The sequence below is a fragment of the Eucyclogobius newberryi genome, unplaced genomic scaffold (assembly GCF_026437365.1).
Source record: "Eucyclogobius newberryi isolate DKJ021-1_F unplaced genomic scaffold, fEucNew1.0.hap1 SCAF_53, whole genome shotgun sequence".
NCBI lineage: Eukaryota > Metazoa > Chordata > Actinopteri > Gobiiformes > Gobiidae > Eucyclogobius > Eucyclogobius newberryi.
The window spans coordinates 333,936-349,246 of NW_027316201.1; the positions used below are offsets into that span (position 1 = coordinate 333,936).

The window sequence follows — 15,311 nt, forward strand, 5'->3', positions numbered from 1 at the left end:
TTATTACGTCAGCGCGAGACAGACGCGTCTGTAGTTTTTACAGGATTCGCCGTGACCACAGTTTCGACACTTTCAACCCTAAATATTATATTCATAAGTGTCCGAGTGCGCATGCGCAGAGGATGGACTTTGCTGAAGCGAAGCGCGAGCTCAAAAAGCTCCTGAAGCTCACGCGCCCCGAGCACGTGGGCAGACTTCTGCAGTGGGTCACGAGCTCAGGTGAGACACGAGCACGCGCACGGGACCGGGTCTGGACCGGGACCGGGTCTGGACCCGGCATTTTGTGTTTTCATTGTGAGATTCTGACAAAAAGACTGAAATATGTGAAATAAATACATTTCACGTGTCGTGTTCTACAGAGTTCAATCCAAAGAGAAACAGTTTAAATCAAACAGCTCATGTTCACTCTGTGAGGACACTGGGACATGTGTCTGAGGACAGAGGACACTGGGACACGTGGGACACGTGTCTGAGGACAGAGGACACTGGGACACGTGTCTGAGGACAGAGGACACTGGGACACGTGTCTGGGACACGTGTCTGAGGACAGAGGACACTGGGACATGTGTCTGAGGACAGAGGACACTGGGACATGTGTCTGAGGACACTGGGACACGTGGGACATGTGTCTGAGGACAGAGGACACTGGGACACGTGTCTGAGGACAGAGGACACTGGGACACGTGTCTGAGGACAGAGGACGCTGGGACACGTGTCTGAGGACAGAGGACACTGGGACATGTGTCTGAGGACAGAGGACACTGGGACACGTGGGACATGTGTCTGAGGACAGAGGACACTGGGACATGTGTCTGAGGACAGAGGACGCTGGGACACGTGTCTGAGGACAGAGGACGCTGGGACACGTGTCTGAGGACAGAGGACGCTGGGACACGTGTCTGAGGACAGAGGACACTGGGACACGTGTCTGAGGACAGAGGACACTGGGACACGTGTCTGAGGACAGAGGACGCTGGGACACGTGGGACATGTGTCTGAGGACAGAGGACACTGGGACACGTGTCTGAGGACAGAGGACACTGGGACACGTGTCTGAGGACAGAGGACGCTGGGACACGTGTCTGAGGACAGAGGACGCTGGGACATGTGTCTGAGGACAGAGGACTCTGGGACACGTGTCTGAGGACAGAGGACACTGGGACATGTGTCTGAGGACAGAGGACGCTGGGACACGTGTCTGAGGACAGAGGACACTGGGACATGTGTCTGAGGACAGAGGACACTGGGACACGTGTCTGAGGACAGAGGACGCTGGGACACGTGTCTGAGGACAGAGGACGCTGGGACACGTGGGACATGTGTCTGAGGACAGAGGACACTGGGACACGTGTCTGAGGACAGAGGACACTGGGACATGTGTCTGAGGACAGAGGACACTGGGACACGTGGGACATGTGTCTGAGGACAGAGGACACTGGGACACGTGTCTGAGGACAGAGGACGCTGGGACACGTGTCTGAGGACAGAGGACACTGGGACACGTGTCTGAGGACAGAGGACACTGGGACACGTGTCTGAGGACAGAGGACTCTGGGACACGTGTCTGAGGACAGAGGACGCTGGGACACGTGTCTGAGGACAGAGGACACTGGGACACGTGTCTGAGGACAGAGGACGCTGGGACACGTGTCTGAGGACAGAGGACACTGGGACACGTGTCTGAGGACAGAGGACACTGGGACACGTGTCTGAGGACAGAGGACGCTGGGACACGTGTCTGAGGACAGAGGACGCTGGGACACGTGTCTGAGGACAGAGGACGCTGGGACACGTGTCTGAGGACAGAGGACACTGGGACACGTGTCTGAGGACAGAGGACACTGGGACACGTGTCTGAGGACAGAGGACACTGGGACACGTGTCTGAGGACAGAGGACGCTGGGACACTGGGACATGTGTCTGAGGACAGAGGACGCTGGGACACGTGTCTGAGGACAGAGGACACTGGGACACGTGTCTGAGGACAGAGGACACTGGGACACGTGTCTGAGGACAGAGGACTCTGGGACAGAAATCCAGATGTTTTGGTGTTTTTTCTGGTGTAATGTGTGAAGATCGACCTCTGACCTCCTGTGACCTCTGACCTCCTGTGACCTGTTACCTCCTGTGACCTCCTGTGACCTCTGACCTCCTGTTTCCTGTGACCTCCTCTGACCTCCTGTTACCTCCTGTGACCTCTGACCTCCTGTGACCTCTGACCTCCTGTGACCTCTGACCTCCTGTGACCTCCTGTGACCTGTGACCTCCTGTGACCTCTGACCTCCTGTGACCTCTGACCTCCTGTGACCTCCTCTGACCTCCTGTGACCTCCTGTGACCTCTGACCTCCTGTGACCTCTGACCTCCTGTGACCTCTGACCTCCTGTGACCTCCTGTGACCTGTGACCTCCTGTGACCTCTGACCTCCTGTGACCTCTGACCTCCTGTGACCTCCTCTGACCTCCTGTGACCTCCTGTGACCTCCTGTGACCTCCTGTGACCTCTGACCACCTGTGACCTCCTGTGACCTCCTGTTACCTGTGACCTCCTGTGACCTCTGACCTCCTGTGACCTCCTGTGACCTCCTGTGACCTCTGACCTCCTGTGACCTCTGACCTCTTGTGCTTCAGACCAGGTGCAGTCGCTCCTCACAGAGAACAGAGGTGTGATCCTGGAGAACATCTCTGAAGAGCTCAGGTCCATTCTGCCTCCAGACGCCATGATGCCCTCAGAGAGCTTCACCTGCAGCAAGGTCTGACCTGTGACCCCTGAGCCTGTGACCCCTGTGACCCCTGACCTTGTGTTGCAGATGGAGGCGTGTGCACGTAGGGCCGTGCACGTGGACGGCTTCCTGTTTGATGAGAACCTTCTGGACTCAATGTGTGAAAAGGGAAAATTCAGCCGAACGTTTTGTCTCCAGTGCGGATCCACCCAGACCCAAGACCTGGGTCAGAACCCGGACTGAACCCGGACTGAACCAGGACTAAACCAGGACTGAACCGGGACTGAACCCGGACTGAACCCGGACTGAACCCGGACTGAACCTGGACTGAACCCGGACTGAACCCGGACTGAACCCGGACTGAACCCCTGAACCTGAACTGAACTCGGACTGAACCCGGACTAAACCAGGACTGAACCCGGACTGAACTCGGACTGAACCCGGACTAAACCAGGACTAAACCAGGACTGAACCGGGACTGAACCCGGACTGAACCCGGACTGAACCCGGACTAAACCCGGACTGAACCCGGACTGAACCCGGACTGAACCAGGACTAAACCCGGACTGAACCAGGACTAAACCAGGACTGAACCTGGACTGAACCCGGACTGAACCCGGACTGAACCTGGACTGAACCCGGACTGAACCCGGACTGAACCCGGACTAAACCAGGACTGAACCCGGACTGAACCCGGACTGAACCCCTGAACCTGAACTGAACTCGGACTGAACCCGGACTAAACCAGGACTGAACCCGGACTGAACCCGGACTGAACCAGGACTAAACTCGGACTGAACCCGGACTAAACCCGGACTGAACCCGGACTGAACCCGGACTGAACCCGGTCTAAACCCGGACTAAACCCGGACTGAACCCGGACTGAACCCCTGAACCTGAACTGAACTCGGACTGAACCCGGACTAAACCAGGACTGAACCCGGACTGAACCAGGACTAAACCCGGACTGAACCAGGACTAAACCCGGACTGAACCCGGACTGAACCAGGACTAAACCCGGACTGAACCAGGACTAAACCAGGACTGAACCCGGACTGAACCCCTGAACCTTGACTGAACCTGGACTGAACCCGGACTGAACTCGGACTGAACTCGGACTGAACCCGGACTGAACCCGGACTGAACCAGGACTAAACCAGGACTGAACCAGGACTAAACCCGGACTGAACCAGGACTAAACCAGGACTGAACCAGGACTAAACCCGGACTGAACCAGGACTAAACCAGGACTGAACCCGGACTGAACCAGGACTAAACCAGGACTGAACCCGGACTGAACCAGGACTAAACCAGGACTGAACCCGGACTGAACCAGGACTAAACCAGGACTGAACCCGGACTGAACCAGGACTAAACCAGGACTGAACCCGGACTGAACCAGGACTAAACCAGGACTGAACCCGGACTAAACCCGGTCTCTTTGCAGACTTCCTGTCTCACTCGTTCTCGGTTCCGGAGCTCAGGTTCTTGTTCCTGAACGTTCTTCCGGATCTGAGCGGTCGAGTTCTGGTCGATGTCGGATCCAGACTTGGAGCAGTTCTTTATGGGGTCAGTACCAAGACCAGGACCAGGACCAGGACCGAGACCGAGACCGGGACCAGGACCCACCTGGGCCAGACGTCTTCTTGCTCTCTGCGATTTTGATCCGACTGTGAACGATTTTAGTGAAATAAAGTTCTCCGTCCTGGTCTAAACTCTGGTCCTGGTCCTGGTCCTGGTCCTGGTCCTGGTCCTGGTCCTGATCTTGTCTCCTTCAGGGTCACGTCTTCAGCTCAGCGTCGCGTCTCGTTGGAGTCGAAATAAACCAGGACTTTGTGAAACTCCAGAACCAAGTGATCCATAAGTACGGCTTTGACGACCGAGTCCAGGTAAAACCCGGACTAAACCCGGACTAAACCCGGACTAAACCCGGTCTTTGTCTCTTTCAGGTTCTTCACTCAGACATTTGTTCTCAGGAGGTTCTGGTCCAAAACGCTGATGTTCTCGTCTTGAACAACGTCTTTGAGTTTTTCCTGGAGCTTCAGGAACAGATCAGGTCAGAGTCCAGACAAACCCGGTCCAGACCAAACCCGGGTCCAGACCAAACCCGGGTCCAGACAAACCCGGGTCCAGACAAACCCGGGTCCAGACAAACCCGGGTCCAGACAAACCCGGGTCCAGACCAAACCCGGGTCCAGACCAAACCCGGGTCCAGACCAAACCCGGGTCCAGACAAACCCGGGTCCAGACCAAACCCGGATCCAGACAAACCCGGGTCCAAACCAAACCCGGGTCCAGACAAACCCGGGTCCAGACCAAACCCGGGTCCAGACAAACCCGGGTCCAGACAAACCCGGGTCCAGACCAAACCCGGGTCCAGACCAAACCCGGGTCCAGACAAACCCGGGTCCAGACAAACCCGGGTCCAAACCAAACCCGGGTCCAGACAAACCCGGTCCAGACCAAACCCGGTCCAGACAAACCCGGTCCAGACCAAACCCGGGTCCAGACCAAACCCGGGTCCAGACAAACCCGGGTCCAGACCAAACCCGGGTCCAGACCAAACCCGGGTCCAGACAAACCCGGGTCCAAACCAAACCCGGGTCCAGACCAAACCCGGGTCCAGCTCCAGTCTTTGGGCCTCAGGACCTCAGGACTCTGTCTTTGGGCCTCGGGACTCTGTCTTTGGGCCTCGGGAATTCTTTGGTTCTTTCAGGTGCTGGAGGTTCCTGGTCCAGAACTTCCGTAGAAAAGGTTCTCTGCTGGTTTCAGTTCCTGGTTTAGAGACAAGCTTCAGCCACGTCCAGGTTTGTCTTTGTTAAACTCTGAAATGATCAGCTGGTGCCGGTGGGAGGTGGTGGAGTGGTGAGGGCGGAGCACATATGCCGGGCCTCCAGAGCCTCTCCAGCTCCATAATGTCTGAGATGTTGTGCTGCTGCTGCATCTGGACTCTTAGTTCCACGCTGCACAAGGGCCACCTGTTGTAAAGCGATGTGGTGTCCCTGACTGGTTTGATAATAAAGTATCTCCAGCGACACTTTTTAATATTAGGAGGTGTAAAGTTAATCAGATGAACAGATTTAGGCTCCACTCGAGGACCAGGACCACAGGACCACAGGACCAGACCAGAGGACCAGGACCAGGACCACAGGACCAGAGGACCACAGGAACAGGACCACAGGACCACAGGACCAGGACCACAGGACCACACCACAGGACCAGGACCAGGACCACAGGACCAGAGGACCACAGGAACAGGACCAGGACCACAGGACCAGAGGACCAGACCACAGGACCAGGACCAGGACCACAGGACCAGACCACAGGACCAGGACCACAGGACCACAGGACCAGACCACAGGACCAGGACCAGGACCACAGGACCAGAGGACCACAGGAACAGGACCACAGGACCAGAGGACCAGGACCACAGGACCAGAGGACCAGACCACAGGACCAGGACCAGGACCACAGGACCACAGGACCAGGACCACAGGACCAGAGGACCACAGGACCAGGACCACAGGACCAGAGGACCACAGGAACAGGACCACAGGACCAGAGGACCAGGACCACAGGACCAGAGGACCAGACCACAGGACCAGGACCAGGACCACAGGACCAGACCACAGGACCAGAGGACCACAGGACCAGGACCACAGGACCAGGGGACCAGGACCACAGGACCAGAGGACCAGGACCAGAGGACCAGGACCAGAGGACCAGGACCAGAGGACCAGGACCACAGGACCAGGACCAGAGGACCAGAGGACCAGGACCACAGGACCAGAGGACCAGGACCACAGAGGACCACAGGACCAGAGGACCACAGGACCAGGACCAGAGGACCAGGACCACAGGACCAGAGGACCAGACCACAGGACCAGAGGACCAGGACCACAGGACCAGGACCACAGGACCAGAGGACCAGGACCACAGGACGAGGACCAGGACCACAGGACCAGAGGACCAGGACCACAGGACCAGAGGACCAGGAGACCAGGACCAGGACCACAGGACCAGAGGACCAGGACCACAGGACCAGAGGACCACAGGACCAGAGGACCACAGAGGACCACAGGACCAGAGGACCAGGACCACAGGACCAGAGGACCAGGACCACAGGACCAGAGGACCAGGACCACAGGACCACAGGACCAGAGGACCAGGACCACAGGACCAGGACCACAGGACCAGGACCACAGGACCAGAGGACCACAGGACCAGAGGACCACAGGACCAGGACCACAGGACCACAGAGGACCACAGGACCAGAGCCGTTTCAACAGGTTTTTACATTTATCGACCGAGAGAAAGTCCAAGAGCTGAAGTCACTGGGGTGAAACCATGTTTTTAACCGGTTATGGCAGCGGTCATGTGATTCAGATCCGCGTTTCCTGTTCATCACCTTTGACCTCTCTCTCTCGTCCTCCAGGAGAAGCTGCCTTCTGATTGGCTGGAGGAACTTCCTGTGAACTATGAGCTTTTCCTGACGAGCGACGCGGAGCAGAACCAGGCGTTTAGACAGATTCACCTGTACAGAGTCATGTGACGGCACCGGCCAATCACGGTCACCTGTACAGAGTCATGTGACGGCACCGGCCAATCACGGCCTGAACCTGAACAAATTAAAAAGTGTGAACATTAAACAAGTTGATGGATTAAATGTGACGAGAGCTTTATATTTGTGTTGGAACTGCTCTGACCATAAGGGACTGTGTGGCCTCTTTAACATGGAGAACCCTCCACATGGAACTAGGGTCTAAACCAGGTGTGAAGAAGACTTTGTATTGAACATGGCTTTATTATTTACAGAAAAGTGACATAAAAAACAGACTATTCATTTGATAAAACGAGTACAAACTTTTTAAAAAATATTATAAATCATTCTTTACAGAGAGTTCACATGGTTCATAGCTCTGTACAAACTGCAGGAGGCGCTGTTCCAGAAGGTTCAGAGGTCACGTCACAACAGACAGAAAACCCCACATTTTAGACTCGCCAGATGCGTTTTCATTGAAGTTCGGGCGCGGCCCCGGGGCATAATTTCATGGAGCATTTCATTTCCTGTTTGTTGTGAAGGAAAAAACGACAGATTTTTCAAACACAATTTCCTCAAACAAAAACAGCTTAAATAAGTGTTGAGCTGCTTCTGTAACAGGTTAAAAAGACAAAATTAAAATTAAAAAAAAAAGTACATAAAAATAAATAAAATTCATTTAAAAAAAAAATGAACGACTGAAAAATTAAAAGTCTAAAATGACGTTCACATTTCAACCTAAACACTTTAAATATTTGGGTCACATTGGTTCAGTTTCTGTTTGAGGAAAAAGACTTTGTTTCTGCTGCGACGTCGCACTTTTTATTTTTAGTTTTTTATTAAAATAAAAGCTCTGATTTTTTAAAAGACAAAGTCGCAGCAGAAACGTTCAGCTTGAGAACGTCGGAGGAGGGGGCGGGGACAAAGAGGAGGGGGCGGGGCCGCGCATCACCTGACCTCCACAGCCAATGAGCTCTGCTGTGAGGGCGAGGAGGAGGCGGGGCTCATGGCGGCGTCTGAAGAGGAAGAAGCCGACGCCGTGTTCGACACTGAAACAAAGTTTAAATACATTTGTTTTACTTTCTGGAGCTTTCCAAAGTAAAGAGTCATCGTCCGGTCATCGTCCGGTCATCGTCCGGTCATCGTCCGGTCATCGTCCGGTCATCGTCCGGTCATCGTCATCGTCCGGTCATCGTCAGGTCATCGTCCGGTCATCGTCATCGTCCGGTCATCGTCCGGTCATCGTCATCGTCCGGTCATCGTCCGGTCATCATCGTCCGGTCATCGTCCGGTCATCGTCCGGGTCATCGTCCGGGTCATCATCGTCAGGTCATCGTCAGGTCATCGTCCGGTCATCGTCATCGTCCGGTCATCGTCATCGTCCGGTCATCGTCCGGTCATCGTCCGGGTCATCGTCCGGGTCATCATCGTCAGGTCATCGTCCGGTCATCGTCATCGTCCGGTCATCGTCCGGTCATCATCGTCCGGTCATCGTCAGGTCATCGTCAGGTCATCGTCCGGTCATCGTCATCGTCCGGTCATCGTCAGGTCATCGTCCGGTCATCGTCATCGTCCGGTCATCGTCCGGTCATCGTCATCGTCCGGTCATCGTCCGGTCATCGTCCGGTCATCGTCATCGTCCGGTCATCGTCCGGTCATCGTCATCGTCCGGTCATCGTCCGGTCATCATCGTCCGGTCATCGTCCGGTCATCGTCCGGGTCATCGTCCGGGTCATCATCGTCAGGTCATCGTCAGGTCATCGTCCGGTCATCGTCCGGTCATCGTCCGGTCATCGTCATCGTCCGGTCATCGTCATCGTCAGGTCATCGTCAGGTCATCGTCCGGTCATCGTCCGGTCATCGTCCGGTCATCGTCCGGTCATCGTCCTCGTCCGGTCATCGTCAGGTCATCGTCAGGTCATCGTCCGGTCATCGTCCGGTCAGTCCCATAAACGCCAGAGTTTCATCAATCGAGATATTTTAAAATGTCCAGTTCAAGATGTGAACGACCCTCCAGGCCCTGTGGCCCCTGTGACTGGCCCCCCCTGTGGGCCCCTGCGTCTCACCTTCCCGCTCCTTCTTCTTGAGCCTCTTGCGGCGGCGGTCGATGGACGCCACCTCAGACTTCAGACTCAGGTAATACTTCCTGATCTCCTGCAGTTTGTCCTGAAGGAACGAGATCCGCTCTGACGGAGACATCTGCTCCAGGTCAGCTGTGAACCAACCAGAAGGTCAGAGGTCAGACGGGGGGGTCAGCGAGGGGGGGTCAGAGAGGGGTGGGGGTCTCACCGATGTGCAGGGTCCACTTGTGCCCTCTGCTGGTGGGTGAAGGGCAGTGTTTGTGGCTCTTGACTGAGACTCTGCTCTGGTCCTCACTGTCACTGCTGTGGCCTGGACAAACACTCAAGAGTGAGACACAAGCGTCACCCCGGTAACATGCAGTCGCCCCGGTAACATGCAGTCGCCCCGGTAACATGCAGTCGCCCCGGTAACATGCAGTCACCCAGGTAACATGCAGTCGCCCCGGTAACATGCAGTCGCCCCGGTAACATGCAGTGACTGATAATGTTTAAATATAATATATTTATAGTCTCAACATGGCCGCCGCACGTGAAGCTTAAGAGGAAAGTGTGTGTGTGTCAGAGTGTGTGTGTGTGTGTGTGTGTCAGAGTGTGTGTGTGTGTGTGTGTGTGTCAGAGTGTGTGTGTGTGTGTGTGTGTGTGTCAGAGTGTGTGTGTGTGTGTGTGTCAGAGTGTGTGTGTGTCAGAGTGTGTGTGTGTGTGTGTGTGTGTGTGTGTGTGTCAGAGTGTGTGTGTGTGTGTGTGTCAGAGTGTGTGTGTGTGTGTGTGTGTGTGTGTGTGTCAGAGTGTGTGTGTGTGTGTGTGTCAGAGTGTGTGTGTGTGTCAGAGTGTGTGTGTGTGTGTGTGTGTGTGTGTCAGAGTGTGTGTGTGTGTCAGAGTGTGTGTGTGTGTGTGTGTGTCAGAGTGTGTGTGTGTGTCAGAGAGTGTGTGTGTGTGTGTGTGTCAGAGTGTGTGTGTGTGTCAGAGAGTGTGTGTGTCAGAGTGTGTGTGTGTGTGTCAGAGTGTGTGTGTGTGTGTGTGTGTCAGAGTGTGTGTGTGTGTCAGAGTGTGTGTGTGTGTGTCAGATTGTGTCAGATGCCCTCCCTGTATTACCGGCTCCGTTCTTGTCGTGTTTCTGGGGCGTGGCTCTCTTGTGGCTGTGGCGTTTGTGCTTCTTCACTGTGGGACTGTGGCGCTCCTGCAGTACACGCTTCTGACCTACAGGGGGAGCAGAGAGGTCAAGTACAGCCACATGAGCAAAAGTAACTGAAACTGATGAAACTAACTGATGAAACTAACTGATGAAACTAACTGATGAAACTAACTGATGAAACTAACACTAAGTGAAAAGGTTTATGGTCCAAGTCTTACACTGGTTTGAAAGAAGCTTTTCTCGTCACTGTAGATCAGGGTCAAACTCATTTGAGCCGAACATAACGTTAAACATAAAACTATTAAAAATATAAGACATAAATATCTTTATAAAGTCGAGGCTGTTTTGAAGTAATTACTGGATCGATTAAAAAAATGACAAACGTTTCTTCTCATAAACTGAAATGTATTTAGAAAAACAAGTGTCATTTCACCAACTCTGAGCATCACCACTTCAGAGATGATCTACAGTTCTACAGAGATAAACATGTGACTTTAGAACTAAAGGAACTTCAAGATCTAAAACAATCTTTAAACAACAACCTTTAAACATTTACACGTCTGTAGTTCTGTTCACCTGAACTGACACTAAACTTCTGCTCAGAAGTGCTTCAAGTGCACTTCTCCCTCACAGCAGTGCAGCAGAGCCCCGTGGGGGAGGGGCAGAGCCCCGTGGGGGAGGGGCAGAGCCCCGTGGGGGAGGGGCAGAGCCCCGTGGGGGAGGGGCAGAACCCCGTGGGGGAGGGGCGGCCACCCGCAGCATTGTGGGACGTGTAGTTTTAGCCATAAAAACGGTTACGGATGTAACTAAGGTTCTATGAATCGATTTAAAAAATATAAAAATTTGAAATGTTCGGCAGGCCAGAGTTTGACACCCATGTTTTAGACGTTAAGGCCTCCAGACTCAAATGTACCGTTTAAATGAAAAAGTTGTTTTTAATTCTTGATTTTCCTTTTACAGTCCAAATTAGCCTCGATTAAATTGTGTTCGTCAACTGTGTATTCAAATTGCATGGAAATGCCTACACTCCAAGATGGCGCCGCCGAAGGCGAGGGAGGCCGCCGAAGGCGAGGGAGGCCGCCGAAGGCGAGGGAGGCCGCAGAAGGCGAGGCCGCCTAAGAGGACGGAAGGCCGCAGAAGGCGAGGCCGCCTAAGAGGACGGAAGGCCGCAGAAGGCGAGGCCGCCTAAGAGGACGGAAGGCCGCAGAAGGCGAGGCCGCCTAAGAGGACGGAAGGCCGCAGAAGGCGAGGCCGCCGAAGAGGACGGAAGGCCGCAGAAGGCGAGGCCGCCGAGGGCAAGGCCGCCGAGGGCAAGGCCGCCAAAGGCAAGGCCGCCGAAGGCAAGGCCGCAGTAGGCGAGGGAGGCCGCCGAAGGCGAGGGAGGCCACAGAAGGCGAGGCCGCCGAAGGCGAGGGAGGCCACAGAAGGCAAGGCCGCCGAAGGCGAGGGAGGCCACAGAAGGCAAGGCCGCCGAAGAGGACGGAAGGTCGCAGTAGGCGAGGGAGGCCGCACAAGGCGAGGGAGGCCGCACAAGGCGAGGGAGGCCGCAGAAGGCGAGGGAGGCCGCAGAAGGCGAGGGAGGCCGCAGAAGGCGAGGCCGCAGAAGGCGAGGCCGCAGAAGGCGAGGGAAGCCGCAGAAGGCAAGGCCGCCGAAGAGGACGGAAGGTCGCAGAAGGCGAGGGAGGCCGCAGAAGGCGAGGGAGGCCGCCGAAGGCGAGGGAGGCCGCAGAAGGCAAGGGAGGCCGCCGAAGGCGGCCCCGCCGAAGGCGAGGCTGCCGAAGGCGAGGGAGGCCGCAGAAGGCAAGGCCGCCGAAGAGGACGGAAGGTCGCAGAAGGCGAGGGAGGCCGCAGAAGGCGGCCCCGCCGAAGGCGAGGCTGCCGAAGGCGAGGGAGGCCGCAGAAGGCAAGGCCGCCGAAGAGGACGGAAGGTCGCAGAAGGCGAGGGAGGCCGCAGAAGGCGAGGGAGGCCGCCGAAGGCAAGGCCGCCGAAGAGGACGGAAGGTCGCAGTAGGCGAGGGAGGCCGCAGAAGGCAAGGCCGCCGAAGAGGACGGAAGGTCGCAGTAGGCGAGGGAGGCCGCAGAAGGCGGCCCCGCCGAAGGCGAGGCTGCCGAAGGCGAGGGAGGCCGCAGAAGGCAAGGCCGCCGAAGAGGACGGAAGGTCGCAGAAGGCGAGGGAGGCCGCAGAAGGCGAGGGAGGCCGCCGAAGGCAAGGCCGCCGAAGAGGACGGAAGGTCGCAGTAGGCGAGGGAGGCCGCAGAAGGCAAGGCCGCCGAAGAGGACGGAAGGTCGCAGTAGGCGAGGGAGGCCGCAGAAGGCGGCCCCGCCGAAGGCGAGGCTGCCGAAGGCGAGGGAGGCCGCAGAAGGTAAGGCCGCCGAAGAGGACGGAAGGCCGCAGAAGGCGAGGCCGCCTAAGAGGACAGAAGGCCGCAGAAGGCGAGGCCGCCGAAGAGGACGGAAGGCCGCAGAAGGCGAGGCCGCCGAAGAGGACGGAAGGCCGCAGAAGGCGAGGCCGCCGAAGAGGACGGAAGGCCGCAGAAGGCGAGGGAGGCCGCAGAAGGCGAGGGAGGCCGCCGAGGGCAAGGCCGCCGAGGGCAAGGCCGCCAAAGGCAAGGCCGCCGAAGGCAAGGCCGCAGTAGGCGAGGGAGGCCGCCGAAGGCGAGGGAGGCCACAGAAGGCGAGGCCGCCGAAGGCGAGGGAGGCCACAGAAGGCAAGGCCGCCGAAGGCGAGGGAGGCCACAGAAGGCAAGGCCGCCGAAGAGGACGGAAGGTCGCAGTAGGCGAGGGAGGCCGCACAAGGCGAGGGAGGCCGCACAAGGCGAGGGAGGCCGCAGAAGGCGAGGGAGGCCGCAGAAGGCGAGGCCGCAGAAGGCGAGGCCGCAGAAGGCGAGGGAAGCCGCAGAAGGCGAGGGAAGCCGCAGAAGGCAAGGCCGCCGAAGAGGACGGAAGGTCGCAGTAGGCGAGGGAGGCCGCAGAAGGCGGCCCCGCCGAAGGCGAGGCTGCCGAAGGCGAGGGAGGCCGCAGAAGGCAAGGCCGCCGAAGAGGACGGAAGGTCGCAGAAGGCGAGGGAGGCCGCAGAAGGCGAGGGAGGCCGCCGAAGGCGAGGCTGCCGAAGGCGAGGGAGGCCGCCGAAGGCAAGGCCGCCGAAGAGGACGGAAGGTCGCAGTAGGCGAGGGAGGCCGCAGAAGGCAAGGCCGCCGAAGAGGACGGAAGGTCGCAGAAGGCGAGGGAGCGCCGAAGGCGAGGCCGCCAAAGGCAAGGGAGGCCGCAAAAGGCGAGCGCTTCCACCCGATAAGAGCTCTGATCAGAACCACAACAGATCTAGTTCCAGTTTAACATCTGCTGCAGAAATAGCTCTTGTTTTGGCTAAAAGTGTGAGACGCCGCAGAAGAGGAAAGCGCGTTGGCGCCCTCGTGAGGCACATGGACGCCCTAAACTGGGATTTTCCTCTGACGAGAACTCACTCACAACAAACTGGACAAACATTAACTGCAAACCATTCTACTCTGTTCACTGTTCACATCCCGCCCAGCACGAGTGCGCAGGAGGCGGAGCTCGAGGAGCAGGTTATGAGCGTGGAGAGCACCTTCCCTTTGATCCTGGGCAATTTGTACTTTGGGAGTTTGTGACTGAGATTCCTCTTGTTCAGACAGTTTATTAAAGTCCAGAGAGCAGAACACACTGATCACTGCTACACAACAGCCACGCCTTCCACGGCGTGGGCGGAGCCACGCTGGGCTGGTCAGACCACGTCATGGTTCATCTGATCCTCACGTCCAGACAGAGGCTGAAGCTCTCAAACCTGTAGTGAGGACTTCAGAGAGGCGGAGCAATGAGGCAGAGGAGGAGGAGCTACGTGTTTGGACATTACAGACTGGGAGGAGCTACACGGACACTGTGATGTCATACATTCTGTGAGGAGCATTAAACCATCACACACCAAAGTCACCACAGGGCCGGAGCTAGAGAGCGCTACCAAGAGGCAAAGTACGGGTTTAGCAGGAGTCGAGAGCTAGAGCCCATTACAGTACATGTCTGAAGAACAGCCCCGCCTCTGTGTGGAGTGGCCCCGCCTCTGTGTGGAGTGGCCCCGCCTCTGTGTGGAGTGGCCCCGCCTCTGTGTGGAGTGGCCCCGCCTCTGTGTGGAGTGGCCCCGCCTCTGTGTGGAGTGGCCCCGCCTCTGTGTGGATTGGCCCCGCCTCTGTGTGGATTGGCCCCGCCTCTGTGTGGAGTGGCCCCGCCTCTGTGTGGAGTGGCCCCGCCTCTGTGTGGAGTGGCCCCGCCTCTGTGTGGATTGGCCCCGCCTCTGTGTGGATTGGCCCCGCCTCTGTGTGGAGTGGCCCCGCCTCTGTGTGGAGTGGCCCCGCCTCTGTGTGGAGTGGCCCCGCCTCTGTGTGGATTGGCCCCGCCTCTGTGTGGATTGGCCCCGCCTCTGTGTGGAGTGGCCCCGCCTCTGTGTGGAGTGGCCCCGCCTCTGTGTGGAGTGGCCCCGCCTCTGTGTGGAGTGGCCCCGCCTCTGTGTGGAGTGGCCCCGCCTCTGTGTGGAGTGGCCCCGCCTCTGTGTGGAGTGGCCCCGCCTCTGTGTGGAGTGGCCCCGCCTCTGTGTGGAGTTGGGCGCCTGCTTCTCACCAATTACAAGCCCAGAGCCCCCCGATGCTGCGTACGACTGAAAATTAGCCCAGCAACTCTGCACCTTCTGTTCTGGATTTGATGTGACCACACCCCCTCCCTGACGGATCAGAGGCGGAGCCTGCGGCTGGAGAAGAAGACATCAGCACAGGAGCTCCACAGGGCTGTGTACTTTCTCCCCTGCTCTTCTCCCTGTGACAAACTGCTGCAC

At 57.2% G+C, this 15,311-nt stretch overlaps 2 protein-coding genes across 4 annotated transcripts in view; one reads left to right on the plus strand and one right to left on the minus strand.

Annotated features, from left to right (window-relative positions):
• Window positions 1-4: 4 nt before the first annotated feature.
• LOC140383543 (uncharacterized) lies at window positions 5-7,374 on the plus strand. Of its 2 annotated transcripts, XM_072465988.1 has the most exons (8): window positions 5-219; window positions 2,630-2,751; window positions 2,809-2,947; window positions 4,169-4,290; window positions 4,500-4,610; window positions 4,671-4,777; window positions 5,438-5,528; window positions 7,157-7,374. In XM_072465988.1, exons 1-8 carry the CDS (start codon window positions 123-125, stop codon window positions 7,271-7,273), a joined length of 906 nt encoding a protein of 301 aa, XP_072322089.1. In that variant the 5' UTR covers window positions 5-122; the 3' UTR covers window positions 7,274-7,374. The 2 variants fall into 2 exon arrangements, with proteins under 2 accessions (XP_072322089.1, XP_072322090.1); XM_072465989.1 differs by lacking the exon at window positions 5,438-5,528 and having other exon boundaries at window positions 7,157-7,289.
• Window positions 7,375-7,505: 131 nt separating this feature from the next.
• The window catches only part of LOC140383529 (uncharacterized), a 46,728-nt gene continuing 38,922 nt past the window's right edge, over window positions 7,506-15,311 (minus strand). For both annotated transcript variants that reach the window (XM_072465975.1, XM_072465974.1), the window contains exons 22-25: window positions 10,435-10,539; window positions 9,551-9,652; window positions 9,328-9,474; window positions 7,506-8,310 (exon numbers count right to left, since the gene is read on the minus strand). In XM_072465975.1, coding sequence (XP_072322076.1) covers window positions 8,210-8,310; window positions 9,328-9,474; window positions 9,551-9,652; window positions 10,435-10,539 — 455 coding nt within the window. In that variant the 3' untranslated portion in view covers window positions 7,506-8,209. The remainder of the gene's footprint in view (window positions 8,311-9,327; window positions 9,475-9,550; window positions 9,653-10,434; window positions 10,540-15,311) is intronic.